Raw genomic sequence first — 18,175 nt, 5'->3', positions numbered from 1 at the left:
AGTGGTAAGGGGATCGACTGATACTGCCTGTCCTGATAGCGGTATTACGCTCGATCAGGTGTGCTCGCATTCGGTATCGTTGTTAACTTGCTTAGTTATTCACAGAAAAGTTTCACCTGCGACTTTTTCTAATAAAGCAGCAGTCGCCGAACTGAAGTCGAGGGTTTGACGAATGCTCGTCTGGTCGGGGGGATACACTGAAGAAGCTGAAAGCACCGACCAATGAATGATTATGAATAAATTTTATTGGTCTGAGTCGAGGCGCTGGTATTACGGCACCTGCCCGATGGGAGGCGTCCTTAGTCCGGGATGCCTTGGCGACCAAAGAATAAAACAGAAAATCAAACGTTACGGCTCCCACAGGGGGAGCCTTGTCCACTAAAGGGAGCTTTTTGTGAACAAGGCTGCCGTGTGGGAGCCGAAACATCTCTTTCATTTATTGTTGTATTCTCATGGTCGGTGCCTTTTAGCTTCTTAAGTCGTCGCGACTCTTCCGAACGGCTTACATTTTCGTAAGCGTATCCAAAAGTTCTCGCAATTATTTATTATCCCCACTAGCGAACCGTTTGAAGCCGCAGTATCGCAATTTTTCCGTTTCAATGTCGAAAACCGGCGGATGCATGAGCAGAACGAAGGAGATATAGGACGACGGCGTAAACGCTTACCGCGCAAGCCTCGCGCAGGTATGAATCACAGCTGCTCCACGTTTTCCCTGCAGCTTTCGCCCGTACCCACGAGCCACTTAATCACCCGGCCGTGATTCAGAGACCCTTTTAGCGCACCTTGATAGCAGCTGGATCGGCACCCAGAGCGCCACTCCTTGCGGAGACACCCGGCTCGGCGGATTGCCAAGCGCCCGAAGAGCTGCTGCGCGCCGTTGTTTCCGTCACTGTGGCCTTAAAAGTACTCGGTCACAATGAAACGGTGGAGTGCTGTTGGGAAAACAAACCAATGACAGCTAGCTTTGTGTCGGGAATGTAAATAATGGCGTCGGGAATAAACAATTGCGGGCGAATTTGTCACCTTAAAGTTCTCGCCGAAACAACCGGACGGTGTGTTGCGTGAAGACATCGTTTCTTAAGCTTTCGACGCCTTTTCTTTCCCAGTATCGCTTTCATATCCGCGTGGAGCAAGATCTCAAATGTCGTCACTCAGATGAAAGCGATCATGCCGGGTCGCATGATATCGTTGCGCGAATTCTTTTTCCGACAGTTGTTGAGCACGCGCAGTCGCACGCACGCCCCTACACGCAAGCGCACAAATATTTACTCCATAATATTTATATACGAAATTCGCGAAGCAAGTTATTTTTCGAAACGTTGAATGATACAACAGAGCGAAATCTAGCCATTTTATTTTTTCTAGAGTTCCAAAATACCCCGGGCGAGTTCCGCTGAAAAAAAACAAAAAAAAAACACGCTAGAACCAATCCTTTCGGTACACGGACGCTAATTGCTAAAGAAGGCGCTAACGAGCACCTGCTTTTTCATTTTTTTACACAAAACTTTTTTTTAATTGTGACACTTCCCTGCAGGTGATAGTCTATTTTACTCTGATTATGGGACGTGACAATAACATTAACGACACTTCCCTGCTGGTGATAGTCTATTTTACTGTGATTATGGGACGTGACAATAAACATTAACGACACATCCCTGCAGGTGATAGTCTATTTTACTCTGATTATGGGACGTGACAATAACATTAACGACACTTCCCTGCAGGTGATAGTCTATTTTACTGTGATTATGGGACGTGACAATAAACATTAACGACACTTCCCTGCAGGTGATAGTCTATTTTACTGTGATTATGGGACGTGACAATAACATTAACGAATTCATATAGAGGATCGCATCCGGTATCTGCTACATACAGTGTGCAGACATAGTGGAGCTCGCACTAGGGGCACGTGTAGTGAACGATCACACGCTTTTGCAAGTGTCCCGCGCGACATTTATGCCGCTCGACTTACTGCGGTACATTAGAGAGTCATAGCAGAGCGGCGAAAAGGTCCCGGTACGGTATCCGGTACATCTGCGCATGCGCACAATCACTTATTCCGCCTCCGCGCATCCGTTCTCCACTCTGCATAACTCTCTACATATCGATACACTTAGCTCTAAGCAGAGCCAGCTGTACCGCAAGCAGACTGTGGAGGTGATGCCGGACGCATATAACGCCTCCCGGAGGAGCCATACACGTCTCCCCCGCTTCCCCTGGCGACCGCAACAGTGTTCCGCACGAGATTACGGCTGAGACGCATTCTTGGTAGGCGTCCACGCACCGCCGCTTGCCGTGACAGCTCGCCGCTTGCGCCACACGCGTCACGGGGATTACACCCCGCTGTTTGTTCGGCGGGAGAAAAAAGGCCAGGGGTGGGGAGATCGTGTAAATCACTCCCGTCACCTAAAGCGAGGTCTTGTGAACACATCATTAGCTAGCGCAGCGAGCCATGCGCTGGTTAAAAAGAACGCTCGAAGAAACGAGGAAACACATCACGGTGAAGGGTGCGCGCGTTTTGAAGGATGAAGAAATGGCGACGGAAGCAAACGGACTTGACAGCGTTGTTTACAAGAACGCGGCTGTCAGGAGGATTTCGTTCCGGGCGCATCTGTCTTTCGTTGGCGATACGCGCTACGTGTGCATGCCTGACCACGAAGAGGCGTCTTTGAGCTGTCCGGACGACGGCTTTTCTGCTCTGGTGAGCACAGCTACATAGACGTAACGCTGGACTAACAGGGCCTTACTGGAACAGTACTCAGGCCGCTGTGGGAACTAGGAATTCGGACACTTGGTTCAGAAGAATAATAGCACCGGAAAACAAACGACGTTTCTTCGCATCTTATTTTTGAATCTGGCTAAAAAACGTCTTTTGGTGCTGGAATTAAGTTGTTGGTGTGTAACCAAAGACCAGTTCTTTCAAATTAAACCAAATTGTATTTTGGGTTCATGGGAGAGGCCTTCGTCGTGCAGTGGACCTAGTGGGATGATGATGATGATGATGACGACGACGACGATGATGATGATGAACCCCTTAGTGACGAGCAGATTTAGGGGGAGTGTGCGTCATTGCAGGTGTGTGAACACACTTGTCGCCAGTCACTAGATTCTGCGTTCTTACCGATTCCTTCGAAAGCAGCGTAAACCCTGATTTTTGTCGTGGACAGTAGCGTCACTAAATTAAGCTACGCTTTATTTAGTGACACTAGTGGACACTCGTGGGTGTGACATGTCCCGTCGTGCTGAAATGAGAAAGAAGAACTAGTGCGCTATATATACAGAAGCCTCTCAACGAGAAGAAAAATCCGGCATAGGTATATTTTTCCTTTCCCCTAAATGGTCCTTTTCAGTTCGTCTGGTTGATTTTATCTCCATATTCTTCGCGGAATTCCTGGCAATTGTCCTGGCACTACGAAAGCTGGATGCATCAATTACATGTAAAATCATAATTTCAGATTCTCTACCTGTATGCTTATCCCTTTCTTCCCCTAAAGACACTCCCCTTCTGCGGACGTTTCGGTCACTCCTGCCACCTCACCTCACTGAAATTAACCTTCTTTGGGTTCCGTGGTCATGCGGGGATCACACTCAACGAGACCGCCGACTCTCTAGCAAGGATCGCCCTTTCTGGGCCTGTTGTAGACGTCGTTGAGCCGACACCTTTAATAACCGCTGCTCGGTACCGTAGGATGCTGAAACTCCAAGAGCAGCAAGAATCGGTTTTATCGTCATTAAGAGATTTTAAACATCTTAAATTCTCATGGAAACCTGAATGGTGCTCTTCACGCAACTTAGAGGTGATTATTACAGCCCTGCGTTGTCGAGTACCCCAGTTAAATAGGCACTTACGCAGGTCTCGTCTGGCGCCAACAGCTCTGTGCAGCTATTGCAACGAAGTCGAGTCTGTGGAACACTACCTCATGACATGTTGACGTTTTTCACTACTGAGACGTCAGCCCCTGGAGGCGTCAGCCCCTTTACAATTTGGAGATATCTTTTCTAAGCGTCTCGTGATTAGATAAGAATTCCATTTATTTTAACCATCCTCTGTTGATTGACCAATCCCCTGATTGGGTATGTGCCATATCTAAAGGCGCAACAACAACTACAACTACCGGCCCGAAACGCCTGTCAAACGTTAGACAAAGGTTGTCTTGACCACTTGGCCCCTGACACTCCACGACAAATGGCTACTTTATGCAACAAAGAATAGAGCAGAACGTAGGACACTGCTGCCGCGGTATGTAGGCAGCCCCGCGCACAACCACACTGAACGAAGCTGCACCGAGCAACAAAGTTCGCATGCGATGCGGACGTATTCAAATTTCTGGAGTGGGTTATCCGCGCGGAAATACGGTACAAATTTTGCCTCCCGCGTATCTTGGCGAGTCGCGCTGCCGTTCGTTGGCGGTCGATAAAACCGGCCGAGAGGTTCGTGTGTTAGCTTGGGGCCCATGCGTGTCGACCGGCCGTTGCGAGCGCATGCAGAGAGCGCGTGGTTGTTCTTCAGGCAGTCTCGCAGAGAGAGGGAGAGATAGAGAAAGGTTGGGGGGGGGGTTGTATATAAGTACGGCTCCGTGTTTTCGGTGTTTATTTTTCTTAAAAATCGGCGGGTGTTTATCGGAGTTTATATTTTTGGCGGAAATTCGGCGTTTATCGGAGCTTATTTCCCTTAAATACCCAATTCTCCGATATTCGGAGTTTTGCATTATTCTCTAAACCCAAAATCTTAGATCAATTCATATCTGAATACTAAAACATGAAAACAGACGAAGCACGTCTTATTTTTTCTAGAAGGTTTCAATGCACAAAAACATATACGCACAAGCGAAATACTTGAACACAGAACACCTGTATCTGTGCGTATAACAACCTTACCTTAAAGCTTGTTGTAAAACACGCCAGCATACTTTGCTAGGTTGCTGTCAGTGATCGAAGCGCGCTCCTTCCGATTGACGACTCTCAGCTTTGAAAAGGCCCGTTCAACGTTAGCGCTAGAAACAGGAAGCGCCAGAAAACGCAGCGCGCAGAAAGAAAGCACTGGCCACTCGACATTGTGAAGTCTCCAAAACGACAGGGGTTCAACAATGTTACATATCTCATAGCACTGATAGGTCGCAAAATCAGTGCGCGCCAGGTGCACTGATAGTTCGCCTTGCGCGCCTTAGTGTCGCCAGGGGACCGTATATCCAGAAGCCATCTCGCGCTCCCGGGGCCCGTGCATTCGTTGACCTGTTGACGTCTCTCGCTTCGTGCACGACAATGTCGCTATTAAATATGCGATGGTTGCCGTCTCCGAGATACTGTCGACGCGCAGTAAACATTACATCGGTCAAACCAGAGGATGTACCAATGAGCGCTTAGAACTTGCCCTTTGAATAAAGAATAGAACCAGGTCCTTTTGGCCCTTGAAATCGGAGTTTATCGGATAAACCCGAATTGTCGAAAATTTTATCGGCGAATGTTTACCGGATTTTTTCGGATAAAACCGAAAACACGGAGCCCTATATATAAGTGAGTTAATATTTAACCAGAAGTCCCATTCATGATCCGTGATCCTCCATCGTCCCAACGTCGTCAATAGCTGAGGGACCTCCCCGAGCACATGCTATTGCTTCTACAGCTGCGTAGTACTAAATTTTGAAACCATCAAACATAAAAGGAAGATTAAAAAATCTGGGCAGGTTAGTCTGTGGACGTCCCGAAAATGTTTTGCATGTGCGGCCAGTATAATGCGAGCTCAAAGGCCAAGCTCTTGGGCGTTATATATATTATCGCGCGATTAGGTTTCTCTAGAAATAAGGCTACTTGCAGTTCTTGAATGTTTTTGTGATTGCTTGCTTGCTTGCTTGCTTGCTTGCTTGCTTGATTGATTGATTGATTGATTGATTGATTGATTGATTGATTGATTGATTGATTGATTGATTGATTGATTGATTGATTGATTGATTCTCGTATGATATTTTGTGAGTTGCCTGCTTTTTGGGGCTCTTTTTTTTTTGGTGTTCCCAGTACGACACAGTAGCGTCAGAGGGTAGGCGCATGGAGTCCTGAGGTTCACCATGCAGTCAAGGAAACCAGGCCACTCCATTACTCGCACGCTTAGTATGTGCTCAGAATGAAGGTATGTCTCTTGCAACACTGCCAGCACGGCACCAGTATAGCCCGTTTTAGGACTCGTCAATCAGAGGAATGTGCACGCTGGCCCATAGCCCATTAATTGTAAACCCAGTTGACGCGCCTCGTCTGCCTATTTACTATTTACCTGGAACGAAGTCCTCCCTTTCCTACCTCTCGCCACTCAAGTAGAGGAGAGCCCTTGTGCGCCATTCTGTTAAGACATGGCCGTTGCATCACGGCAGGACTGCGGTGAGTCAACGCTGTCGGAGGAATGCCGAGGCCGCTCCTTTTTTCACTGCCCAACATACTTTTTTCAAAGCGCCGAGTTCCGCTCCGTCTGCCTCGCATGTTCCCGCGTCATGACAGCGTTACACTCTCACTATAAAAGCGACGCTGCGCGCGTCATGGAATAGCTGACGTTCCTGATTCCGGCGGTACCAAGACTGCAGCCGTTGCAGCCGGCCAACGCCTAGTTTCTCTCACAACGTTTTCAAACATGCAATATGTTTCTAGCTCGCTTCGTTGCGGCCCTTCCATCTCTCTTGGGCGCGAGATTCATAGAGTTTCTTTTCCTTAAAGGAGAGGGAGGTGGGGGCATTTAGCTTATCTATTTGATGGTGTTTTTCAGTAGCTTCTTACGGCTTTCTGTTATTTTGTTACCGAAAGACGTTTTCCCCTGTGCCACACCTTTACCGTGACCGGCTACCGTTCTGTTTATACCTCCTGTTTTTTTGACAACTTTTGGGAGCATTCTACATGAGTAATTCTTAACGGAGTCTTTGAACCACTGTATAGTCTTGAATTTGAACACTGGTGATAATGTTGGTTGGGGCAGTGTGACGATTGCCTGGGTTATCCCCAGCATGTAATTTTCTTTCTTGTATTTTTTTTTTACTGTCAGCGTATATATGTGACATGCCGAGAAATGAATTTCAATTGTAAGTAGGCGCTCGTGGTTTCCACTTTCTTCATGTGTTTCGCCTGTGTTGCGCTGTTCCCCTCTTTGTAGTAATATCGTTGCGCCAACTGCACGTTAGCCCTGAAGTGGCTCGAAAAACGGAACTAGAGGCTTCACTATACCTTTGCACATTCATGCGACTGGCCGCGGCGATCGGCGACCACCCTTGTGACGTAATAAGTACCCGGCGAAAAAAACGGCTGGTGCGTCACCACTGCTTCCTCTTCTTTCCTTAATGTCCCGCTTAGTTGTTGGAAGTTTGCGTTAAAATCGGCAGCATTGTTATTGGCTCAAGGCAGTCCGTGAACAGCTGAACGGTCAAGTTGTTCGGCTGAACACAGCCTTGAAGACGCGTACACGGGGAGGGAGCAGCACGACACACACGCTGGGACTAGCAGCAAAGTTTAATGAATGAAATTGCGTCATAAGCATTCCATTATACTTTTTTTTTACTACGGCGCGTGCTCTGACTTTGCGTTTCCTTCGTAGTTTTGTTCATTAAACTGTTGCTAGTCCCAGCGTGTGTGTTGTCCTGCTCCCTCCTCGTGTACGCGTCTTCAAGGCTGGTTTCCACCGTTCTTCGAAGTATGTACAAACAGGCCCAGCACCAAACTCTTCTTTTGAACGAACCAAGCTTGTATATACATAGTTTGTATCCATGGCCATTCTGAGACGTTCAAGGCTGGTTCCTACCGTTCTTCGAAGTATGTACAAACTGGCCCAGCACCAAACTCTTCTTTTGAACGAACCAAACTTGTATATACATAGTCTGTATCCATGGCCATTCTGAGACGGTTTGCAGCGGGTTGAACGCCGTTGTCTATCTTGCGGAGAAGAAAGACGATGACCCTGATCCAGGATCACGGGATGACGCCGGGCTGAGGCGTAACCCCACTCATCATGGTGATATGTGGCTAAAAAAGAAACAATGTATTGTTGAAAGATTATTTAGGAGCTGTGTTAACAATTGAAAAGTGCAGCTTTAAAAGATTTATTGATCAGGCATTTTTTAGAGGCTTCATTCAAGACGACCAAGCAAAAAAAGTTACCATTTTTTTCTTGATTTTTTACTTTAGGAGCGAAAAAAAAAAATCCTATTTTGAGTAAAGCCAAGTAGGGGAGGAATGTTTCTAGCTGCTATGGCGGCCGCCATGACGGCACGCGATTGCAGCGACAGATTCCCCTCTAGGATATATCAGTATGAAACTCTGTGGTTTGTGCACCGCGAACAAACCATCCACCATGCCCGCGATGCCGCGTGGCGTGCAGCCCCGTGATACGCGGCGCGGTGAGGAAGGGGTCTGGTTTTCTCCTCATTGTGGATACCTTCGTGAGAATCGTGACGTTAACTATGCGTCGCGACTCACGCGCATATACTTGCTTGGAGTCGGCCACACATCTCATTCTACAATAGGCAAGTTAACGAATTCAAGATGCGCAATGGCAGGAGGGGATGGCGTATATGTACACCTCCTTTCCTCTTCTATCTACAACAAATATTGTCACAAAAAGGCGAAGATGTGGCCTGTTGTGCAGGTCACTATGTTCACCCATCTTCGAAGAAGATGGCGCACAGGGTAAAACATAGGTGCCCTCGTTCAAAGATGGTTGCCACACATTAACGTTCATCTCATCACCCACTATGGTTCGAGTCACCTTCATCCTGCCTCCACGTAGAAACGTTTATATAATTTCCATATAATGTACTCCGTGTGTTATATTAAAACTACACAGAACAGTGCCCTCCCCCTCTTTCTTCTTTTCACTCACACAGACGCCCGTCCTCGCATCCGTCTATTGTATTCTCTCAAGCTAGCAATAGCCGTAGTGTGGGGCGGGGTTGTAGCGATCGGATGATGCGTGCGCGTTCTGCGCGCAGCTCAGTGTAGGTTATACGCGCAAGTATACGATGCACATCCACGGGGTGGTAAGAGGCAGACAGGAGGAATGCGGCTCGGCAGTGCCGCCATCACCGGCGACGTGTAACGTTCGCTCAGTGCTACGCTCGGGCCCGCCGTCAGCGTCGTCCTCGCCCGCCCGTCGTTCCGGGCCACTCCGTCACCGACGCGGGGTGACAGAACGTGACACGCATGATCGCGCGCGCGGTCATATAACGTCCCGGCGACTCCTCGAGGTCGTAGCGCGCTAATCCGCTTGCATAATAAAACCAAGCGCGGTCTCCTTGCCGTGACATCGGCCGCGCGTGCAGCCAGCTGGACATTCGCGAGGAGCACCAAAGGTGATTCCGGCAGCGTAACGCCTCGATAATGATGATGATGATGGACGCCTCCGTTGGGAATTGCGAACCACTCCGTTTTAGCGCGTACAATGGCGTGCGTGGAAGTGGGTATGAGTGCCCAGGGATGGATCGCTGCCGACACAGGTCAAGGACTAAAACTCTATCCTAAGAAATTTCTTTAGTTGCGCTTAGAACTTTCAATTTCTACGCGCTTAGCTTGGTTGTTTTTGGGTTCGGATACTGAATAAAGCCTTTAAATTAATGCAGCAGACGACGTGGAACTCAATACACGGAATTACGATTCAATTAAAATTAAATTACAACTCAACTCCAATCAATCACAATCGTTTAAGTTGCCTGGTTGCAATCGGTTTTCTTCAGTTTTATGCAAAGTTATTCCCCAAAATCTTGAAATATTTTGGAGCTTTCACACAGCTAAAACTGTCGTCCGGGCAACCCTCAGACAATTTTTCGCAGGGAAGCTTTTAGCCTCTCGTTGGTCGGACCATTTGAGGCACCCATGTTCAAAGGAAGCTGAAAGAGAGCCGAAAGTCGGAGAGCAAAAAAATAAATGATAATAAATAAAAAAAATAGAAATAAAATGAAATGAAGCCAAGAAGAAACAGAACTCGATATACCCGCTCTCGGGCTGCTCAAGGACGGATATGAAGCCTCCCCATTAGCTGCCGGGATAAGACCACATGAAGATTTGAAATTTGAATCCCGAATTCTCCAAGGCCGCGCCCCGAACACGTGCACAGCCAGCCGCCGGTCATGCGGACATCACCGACCTGCACGATACAGCAGGAGAAGGGGCGGGTGAACGGGTAGCTCGGCACATCATAGCTTCGGAATCGTTGGCCACCACTTCTGTTGGAGAATATTGGAAAGGACGGCTCCTGAATTTTCCTTTCGGGCTGATGCCATTTTTTAGTTCAACAACCTTGCGCTATACAGTGGGGAAAAAAAAAGAGAGAGTTCGGACAGGCTGCGGTTCGCTGCAATGGTTGCGCTAGTGGCATTGTTTACCGGTCAATAATCGGTTCCTCAGACGAAACTGCCCTTCAAAACGATCTCCTCGCTGTTCAAGAGTGGCGCAAGAAACGTCTCATGTCCGTTAACGGCAGTCAAACATCTTTGATCTCTTTTCACCGTCGTCCTAATTATTCACTCCACACGTATTACCCCTATAGCAATACCGCTGTACCCTCCTCTACGTCAGTAAAGTGCTTAGGCATTCACATTAGTCCCGATTGAACCTTGTCCTACCATCGTGTCCTCGGCTATTTTCGTCGCAACCTTTCCTTAGCACCATCCTCTGTTAAACTTCTTGCATACAAAAAACTCGTCTTTTCAGAACTTCATTACGGCAACACCATCTACGACCCATACCAAGCAAACCTCCGTAACGCCGTTGAATCCGTTCAAAACCGTGCAGCCAGCTTCATACTTTCAGACTATTCGTTATCACTCAAGCGTTTCGGCACTAACATCGCAACTTTGCCTCCCTCCTCTCAACTCCCGTCGAATGATAGAACGCCTGTCTCTTTATCACCGGTTGTTTCATTCCTTGCCCCCAAACAATCAGTTCCTGGTCCACGAGCTGGCCACTGCGCAGGAAGCTACACGGCGTGGACTACCGGACTAGGATGTCCACCCACCGCTCACGGTCGCACACCATGCAATAATAATAATAATAATAAAAACGTTTTCCAATCCAATTCAATCCAATCCAACAATAAGTTTTGCGTACCCCTTCCTAGAGCCTCGCGCCACCGTAATCGTAACACTGTTTACCCGCCACGCGTTCACGCTACAATTTTTCAGCGTTCATTTTTTGTTGATACAGCACGAGACTGGAACAACCTTCCTGTCAACATTGCCGTTATTACCGATAGCAGTTGGTTTAGGTCTACGATAGCAGAATTGTGTCCTAATCTGCAATCGTTATTGTTTACACCTTTACGCTGTATTTTGCCAGCCATATTTTTCTGCCCCCCTTCCCCCCCCCCCCCCTTCCCGCCCCCTTAACGTAATGCCACCAAAGGGCCCTTGAGGTACCAATAATCAATAAAAATAATAAAGCAGAAAGAGCGTTTTGGGATAGTGATCCAAGAGTCCGAATACTCAACGCTACAGCGGTGCAACTTGTCCGTCGGTCTCGCATAGTTCTTCTCGAATTTGGAAAAACAGAGACTCGGTGACTTGGACAAGCATTTTCAAATAGTCCACCGCAACCTATCCTCTCCAGCTATGCGTGTACGCGCGCGCGTTTACGTCATAACGAGCTTGACGTGGGCGTGTTGGCACTGCTTCACGAGTTAGACTGTTTATTGAATCTAGCGCGAAACGACTGCTGGCAAAAGGTGTTTACGCCTTTCTCGCGACAAGCTTCTGGTATACCGTTTAATCATTCGCTTGACGGGTCATTTGTCCCTTTAAGTCTAAACGGAGCAGCTGAATGTTTTGGCTTGACGCGAACAACACTCGTGTTATTTCCAACTTCATCGCCGCAGCGGTCGGAAGGTAGTTGTTCTATTTATAGAATCTTTTAAAGCTTCCTCCCGCGTCTTTTTAGGCCCTCACAATTTAAAAATTATGCGTGCAGAAATATACTGGGTCCACATCAAAGGCTCTGAAAAACTGCATTTTTTATTTATTTATTTATTCGACATCCGAAGTGCTGCAAGCAAAGCTAGAGCAAGCGAAGCGCTCCATTTACGGTTGAGCTAACTGCTTTAAAATGCGCCAGTATATGTTTCCTTTTTATTTCTCTTCATCGGGAACTCAATTGCTTTTTACTCGGGTGTTCCGGACCACAACCTCTTGTGATGCATCATTTTCTCCAAGCATTGCCGATTTCATCTCCCCTTATAAAGGCGTTATGAACCCTTATTTCGTGGTGCCGAAAAAATTGGTCCATGAGTAGATGGCATTTTGTTTGTTTTCGTAAATTCTTTCCTGCCTTATTGAAATCCGCCTATTTAACTCTACGTCGTTCGTTTTAGTATGCAACTTACAGCGGTATAGCATTGCGGCCATTTCAAGAGAATTACCTCCAGCTTATCTCCAGTTTACGTACAGCTACAGGAAACTCCAGGTGCAGCTCCTGGAGCACTTTTGTAGAAAAAGCAAACTGTAACATCTGCACCCGAAGCACTTAAGGAGTTTGCAGTGCTGCCCTTATTTTGTCCCCTGGCCGCAGTGGTATTCACTTGTATGATTTTTACTGAGACGCATTGTGCAATGGCGCAAATTTTCCCTCAGATGTGGTTGTCACTGTGCCTTGGACCGCAGCCGACGGCAAGAAATATCTCACTGGTGTCACAGTGCACGTCCCGTCAAGGCGAGAAATCTTAGAAATGTGAAGTGGCTGGCTGGAGAAAAAATGCCATTTTTTTCGCTCTACTGTAGTGGGCGCTATGCTGTAAGCATGCTTTCAAGACATTTTTCTCGGCGGGAACCCAGCTGAAATGGTTTATGGGCAGCCTACCAAGCCAAAGATTGGTAATATTGGCGCCTGGAAACTTTCAAGGAAGATTTCAGATAGGTAGGACATTACCACATTTATTCGATTATAAGGCGGTCACGATTATAAGGCGAGGGTGCAGATTGGAGAGTCAGAATTTGCCATATATGTATATATATATATATATATATATATATATATATATATATATATATATATATATATATATATATATATATATATATATATATATATATATATATATATATATATATATATATATATATATATATATATATATATATATATATATATATATATATTAGATATAAGTTAGATGGGCAGATGAAATCAAGAAGTTTGCGGGGATAAATTGGTCACAGTTGGCACAGGACCGAGGCAATTGGAGAATAATGGGAGAGGCCTTTGCCCTGCAGTGGGCGTAGATAGGCTGGTGATGATATATATATATATATATATATATATATATATATATATATAAATAAATATTTGAAAAAAAAACGTGCCTCATATTCAAATATTCAAATAAATACGGTATGTGCCAGCTTAATCTCCTCGATAGTGATATGTGCGTCTTCGGCTAAAATGCAGATTGCGTTGATGCGGGGAAATGCAACTGCGTCAAATAATTATACAGCGCCTTCTCCGTGCGGATGGCGGTGATTTCGGAGACGTTCAAGTTTACGCAGATCAAAATAAATTAAGAAAAGGAAAAAAAAAAAACGACGTCTGATGGCAGCAATGCTTCCTCTGGAAGCTGGAAAAAATTGAGTATAGATAAAATGTCAGAATGTGTAAGCGCTGTAGACTCAATACCTTCTCATGCTGTGACGTAGGCTACATTGTCGGAAAAACGTCACTTCAATATAAACCTCCACCAAGTGACATCTAATGACTTCTGTTTCATTCGGGGCCAACACTGGCAGCGCTTTGATGTGCCCTTCTTCGCTGGTTGTGAGCTCCATACGACCAGATCCCAGTTTAGTGTGTATCATATCGCCCCACAGCGAGAGCACTTCAATTCACAAGGCTTTTCTGGGGAGATAAAAAACCAGGAACGCATCGGCGAGTGGGACCGCGCTGGGCCGATCGCGTAACAGCACGATCGATCGATCCAACTCGCGCACGGGCGGTGTCAGGCTGTCTAACACACCCCGTAGATCATAAGGCCTACGTATACTTTCTCACCACCCTTGCACTTTCTCTCAGCAGTGCTCGAAAGACAGGCCGGCTTAGAATACCTAATGTTTCTCCTTAATTACGTCTCTCTCTTTCCTTTACGGTGATCGAAAGCGCAATAGGGTCGTCAACTGCGCCGTGATGACATAGCACGGGGGCTTCAAGACGTGCTCAGTGTTGACTGACCCCACCATAGGAAAGCCCGCTGACGGCAGCGGCCACTGCGGCGGCCTCCAGCGAAGCGACCTCCACATCTCTCGCGTCCTCGGTGCCCTCGTGCTCTGGCCCTGCGTGTGTGTGCTCTCGAGACTCGAAACAAAATGGGAAATAAAACAAAAAAGAAAAAAAAAAGAAGCGGTGAGCCGGGAAGCTAATAAGCAGGCAGCGCGACTGTCGAGGGGGGCATGCGCCGCCCATGCCGTTTCGAGTGACACGTACACGACGTCGTCGTCTCGAGGTCGCCGTAACACTGCCGCTCTCCGTGCACGCCTCGACGAGTCGCGCCAACGCCCGCACTGCTGCCGGCGCTCTTGCAGCACGCGGAAGCCGGAAACAACGCGCGCTGTGCTCGAGATAATTCATAATGAATCGCACGACCCGGTCTCTGAAACACCGTGTGCATAAAGCGACCGCGCCCTTGATATCAACATTGAGCCGTGCGGCCTCTAGTATCAGCATATAATATATATATCGAATCAGAAAGGGAAATGAGGGGCTCGTCTAAAAGGATGTGCGAAAAATTGATGACCAGCTCTTTGTGAATAAAATGTTTGATAAATGTAGGCAGTCAAAAAAGCCAAGGAAAGCAAAGGGAAAATATGATAGGTCACTTCATTATCCTTGAAAGAGCTACAGTTTTTGGAAAATGTCTCCACTTGAGAATCTCCTGTTTCTTTCTTTCGTTTAAAAAAACTGTATCTGTTTCAAGGATAATAAATTTCCCGATTATATATATATATATATATATATATATATATATATATATATATATATATATATATATATATATATATATATATTGTAGCAAGTATGTATGTAGCGCAAATGTACGAGCAATTGTGACCAGCATAAGTCATAACGGGCAATTCCCCGTATGTGGGTATGCGTCGGATGACGACGAAGAAGAGGACGCTCTCGTTGAAGCTCAGCCTCGCGATAAGCTGGTCGTCTCGGCTCGCCCCTGCCGCGCTGACGCCTCGTTCACGAATAAACGGGCCCATCCTTCTACAGGAACGTCGAGTATCTCCTTTACAATTTTTGGTGGAGGTTGCGGTCCTGCTCGGGTCCCCATTTGTCTACCCTGGAGCTGCGCAGTCGGACACTTCCCTCGACGATGTCTCACGGTAACCACCACGAGTCCACACCTCCTGTGGCACCGATCATCTGCCCTGGAACGGTCCGTCAACGGGATCCCCCCTTCTTCAACGGCGCTGATGACCAGGACGCTGAGGACTGGCTCGCCACCTTTGAACGTGTGAGCACCCATAACAACTGGGACGATAAGCATAAGCAAAACAGCGTCAGTCTCTCTTTTACCGGTGTTGCAGAGACGTGGTATAAGAACCACGGGTCTGATCTTCGCACATGGTCAGACTTCAAGACCGAATTCACCAAAGTGTTCGGGCGCCCAGCACTTCGAAAACTGCGCGCTGAACAGCGTTTGCGCGAACGCGCTCAGCGCACGAATGAAAGCTTTACCTCTTATATCGAGGACATCCTTGACTTATGTAACAGGGCAAACGACGCTATGACCGAACAGGGAAAGATCAAGCATATCCTTAAAGGCATCGAAGACGACGCCTTCCAGATGCTGATCGCGAAAAACCCTCGCACTGTCGCTGAAATCATCAATGCTTGCCAAGACTTCGATGAACTCCGCAGAGAGAGGGCTCTCACTCGCAAACCCGCGGAGCAAGACCACTCCCTTTGCAGCTTAGCCTCTGACGATAAGGGTGTCCTCTTCGCCCAGATTCAGCAGTTTGTTCGCGAAGAAGTGGCTCGTCAGCTTTCTCTCGTTGGCGACGTAGTGAAGATGCCTCAGCCCAATTTAGCCCCAACCCTCAAGAGCGTGATACAACAACAAGTCGCTGACGCACTTCCATGCACCCGGCAGCCCAATCTCGCGGTAGCCCCAGTGGCTTACGCCGACATCACGTCGCAAACGCCGATGACCGCTCCTTTGGCTTTCGCCGATGCAGTACAACATATGCCTCTAACCTATGCCGAGACCGTGGCGCGACCTTTTACTGGAACCGTACCGGGACCCTACCTTGCGACTGCTGCAAGCACTGGGAGCCATGCCACTGCCGGAGTTCAACGCATTCGCCCCATGCCTGTCGTGCCGCGCCCGGCGTCCTCATTCGCAAACCCTTGGCGCACGTCCGATAATCGCCCTATCTGTTATTCGTGTGGGATTGCGGGACATGTGGCACGCTACTGTCGCCGTGGCATGACGGGTACGCGCAACTCGTCGTGGTCCTTTCCTTATGCGCCCTCACCGCCCATGACGCACGCCCCAGCCCAGTTTTCGACGACACCCATCTCGTCCGATGACCGTGACGTCGCCAGCCGTCGCTCGCAGTCTCCACGACGCCGCTCACTCTCTCCGATGCGCCGTCGCCCTACGACTAGTCAGACGGAAAACTAGACGCCGCAGTTCCGGAGGCAAAAACTGCGTCACCGTCGAAATGCCAAAGTCCTCCTTCTTCGCCGCCTAATTTAATCAATTTGTTTGTTGATGGTGTTTTTACCCTGGCGCTCATTGATACTGGTGCTGCGGTTTCTGTTATTGACGATAAATTTTGCCGATCGTTGCGTAAGGTGACGACGCCTATACATGGTGTTACTCTGCGCACCGCTAATGCGCAACCTGTGGAACCGCTGGCTGCATGCACTGCTCGGATTACGATTCAAGGGGTCGTCTACATCATCGAACTCATCGTCCTGCCGTCCTGCTCTCACAATCTCATTATCGGATGGGACTTCTTGTCACGACATCACGCCATCATTGACTGCGCGCGCGCTGAAGTAGAGCTGTTTCCGGTACTTGAAGACGATTGTGAGAAAGCCGCGGCAAAGTTGCTTGTTGCTGACGACACCGACATCCCACCGGATTCAACTGTGCTTGTGCCATTGTCATGCAGCAGTGTTTCGGACGCCACAGTCATATTCGCTCCTTCTGGTCTCTTGTCGCTTCGCAAATCCTTTCCACTGCCGTTCGCTGTCCTCGACCTCAAATCCGGTTCCTGTTCTGTGCCTTTCTCAAACCCAAATCCGTACCCCATCAAACTCTTTCGCAGTGAATGCGTTGGCCTTGTAGAGAAAGTTGAGCCTTCCGTTCTTATCGACGTAGCTGAAGACGTTTCTCCCGTTCATATCACCGCGCTTAGCTCCGGTTGCTTACGTGATATCCAACGTGATGCGACTATGTTTCTCGACGCCATTGACGACGCCCTTACTTCGACCCAACGCGACCAACTATTGACCGTTCTACGACGCTTCAGTTCATCATTCGACTGTCATGGCACTCCTTTGGGCCGCACGTCAACTGTTTCGCATCAGATCGACACTGGCACCCACGCACCATTGCGACAGCGGCCGTATCGTGTGTCCTCCACCGAGCGTCGTGTTATTGAGGAACACGTGGAGGACATGCTAAAACGCGACGTCATTCGACCATCGATGAGTCCTTGGGCTTCTCCTGTGGTCCTTGTCAAGAAAAAAGATGGATCCATTCGGTTCTGCGTGGATTATAGACGTCTCAACAAAATAACTCGTAAGGACGTTTACCCGCTGCCCCGAATTGATGACGCCCTGGACAGCTTGCAAGGGGCCGAGTACTTCTCATCATTGGATTTGAGGTCCGGCTACTGGCAAGTCCCCATGGCCAACGCCGATCGCTCTAAAACGGCATTTGTAACGCCAGATGGGCTCTACGAGTTCAATGTCATGCCATTCGGACTGTGTAATGCGCCTGCGACATTCGAACGAATGATGGACAACGTATTGCGCGGTCTCAAATGGAAAACATGCCTTTGCTACTTAGATGACATCGTCGTGTTTTCACCAAATTTTACGACCCATCTAACGCGCCTGGAACAAGTACTGAAATGCCTGACTTCCGCCGGTTTGCAGCTGAACCTTAAAAAGTGCCGCTTCGCTTCTCGGAAACTCACCATTTTGGGCC

The 18,175-nt window shown here is 48.0% G+C and overlaps 2 protein-coding genes across 2 annotated transcripts in view; one reads left to right on the top strand and one right to left on the bottom strand.

Annotated features, from left to right (window-relative positions):
- Positions 1 to 18,175, bottom strand: part of Mrj (DnaJ heat shock protein family (Hsp40) member B6 mrj) — a 271,757-nt gene that overhangs the window by 101,684 nt on the left and 151,898 nt on the right. The window lies entirely within an intron of this gene.
- Positions 15,200 to 16,205, top strand: LOC144168454 (uncharacterized; the record flags this gene model as incomplete). Its single annotated transcript, XM_077697436.1, has 2 exons — positions 15,200 to 16,114; positions 16,188 to 16,205. Coding segments are annotated over 2 exons (933 nt in total), but the record flags the coding sequence as incomplete, so codon positions are not given.

This window comes from Haemaphysalis longicornis, unplaced genomic scaffold (assembly GCF_048455015.1).
Source record: "Haemaphysalis longicornis isolate Haplotype H1 unplaced genomic scaffold, Haemaphysalis longicornis Haplotype H1 scaffold_2, whole genome shotgun sequence".
NCBI lineage: Eukaryota > Metazoa > Arthropoda > Arachnida > Ixodida > Ixodidae > Haemaphysalis > Haemaphysalis longicornis.
This window is presented reverse-complemented; position numbering and strand designations above follow the sequence as displayed.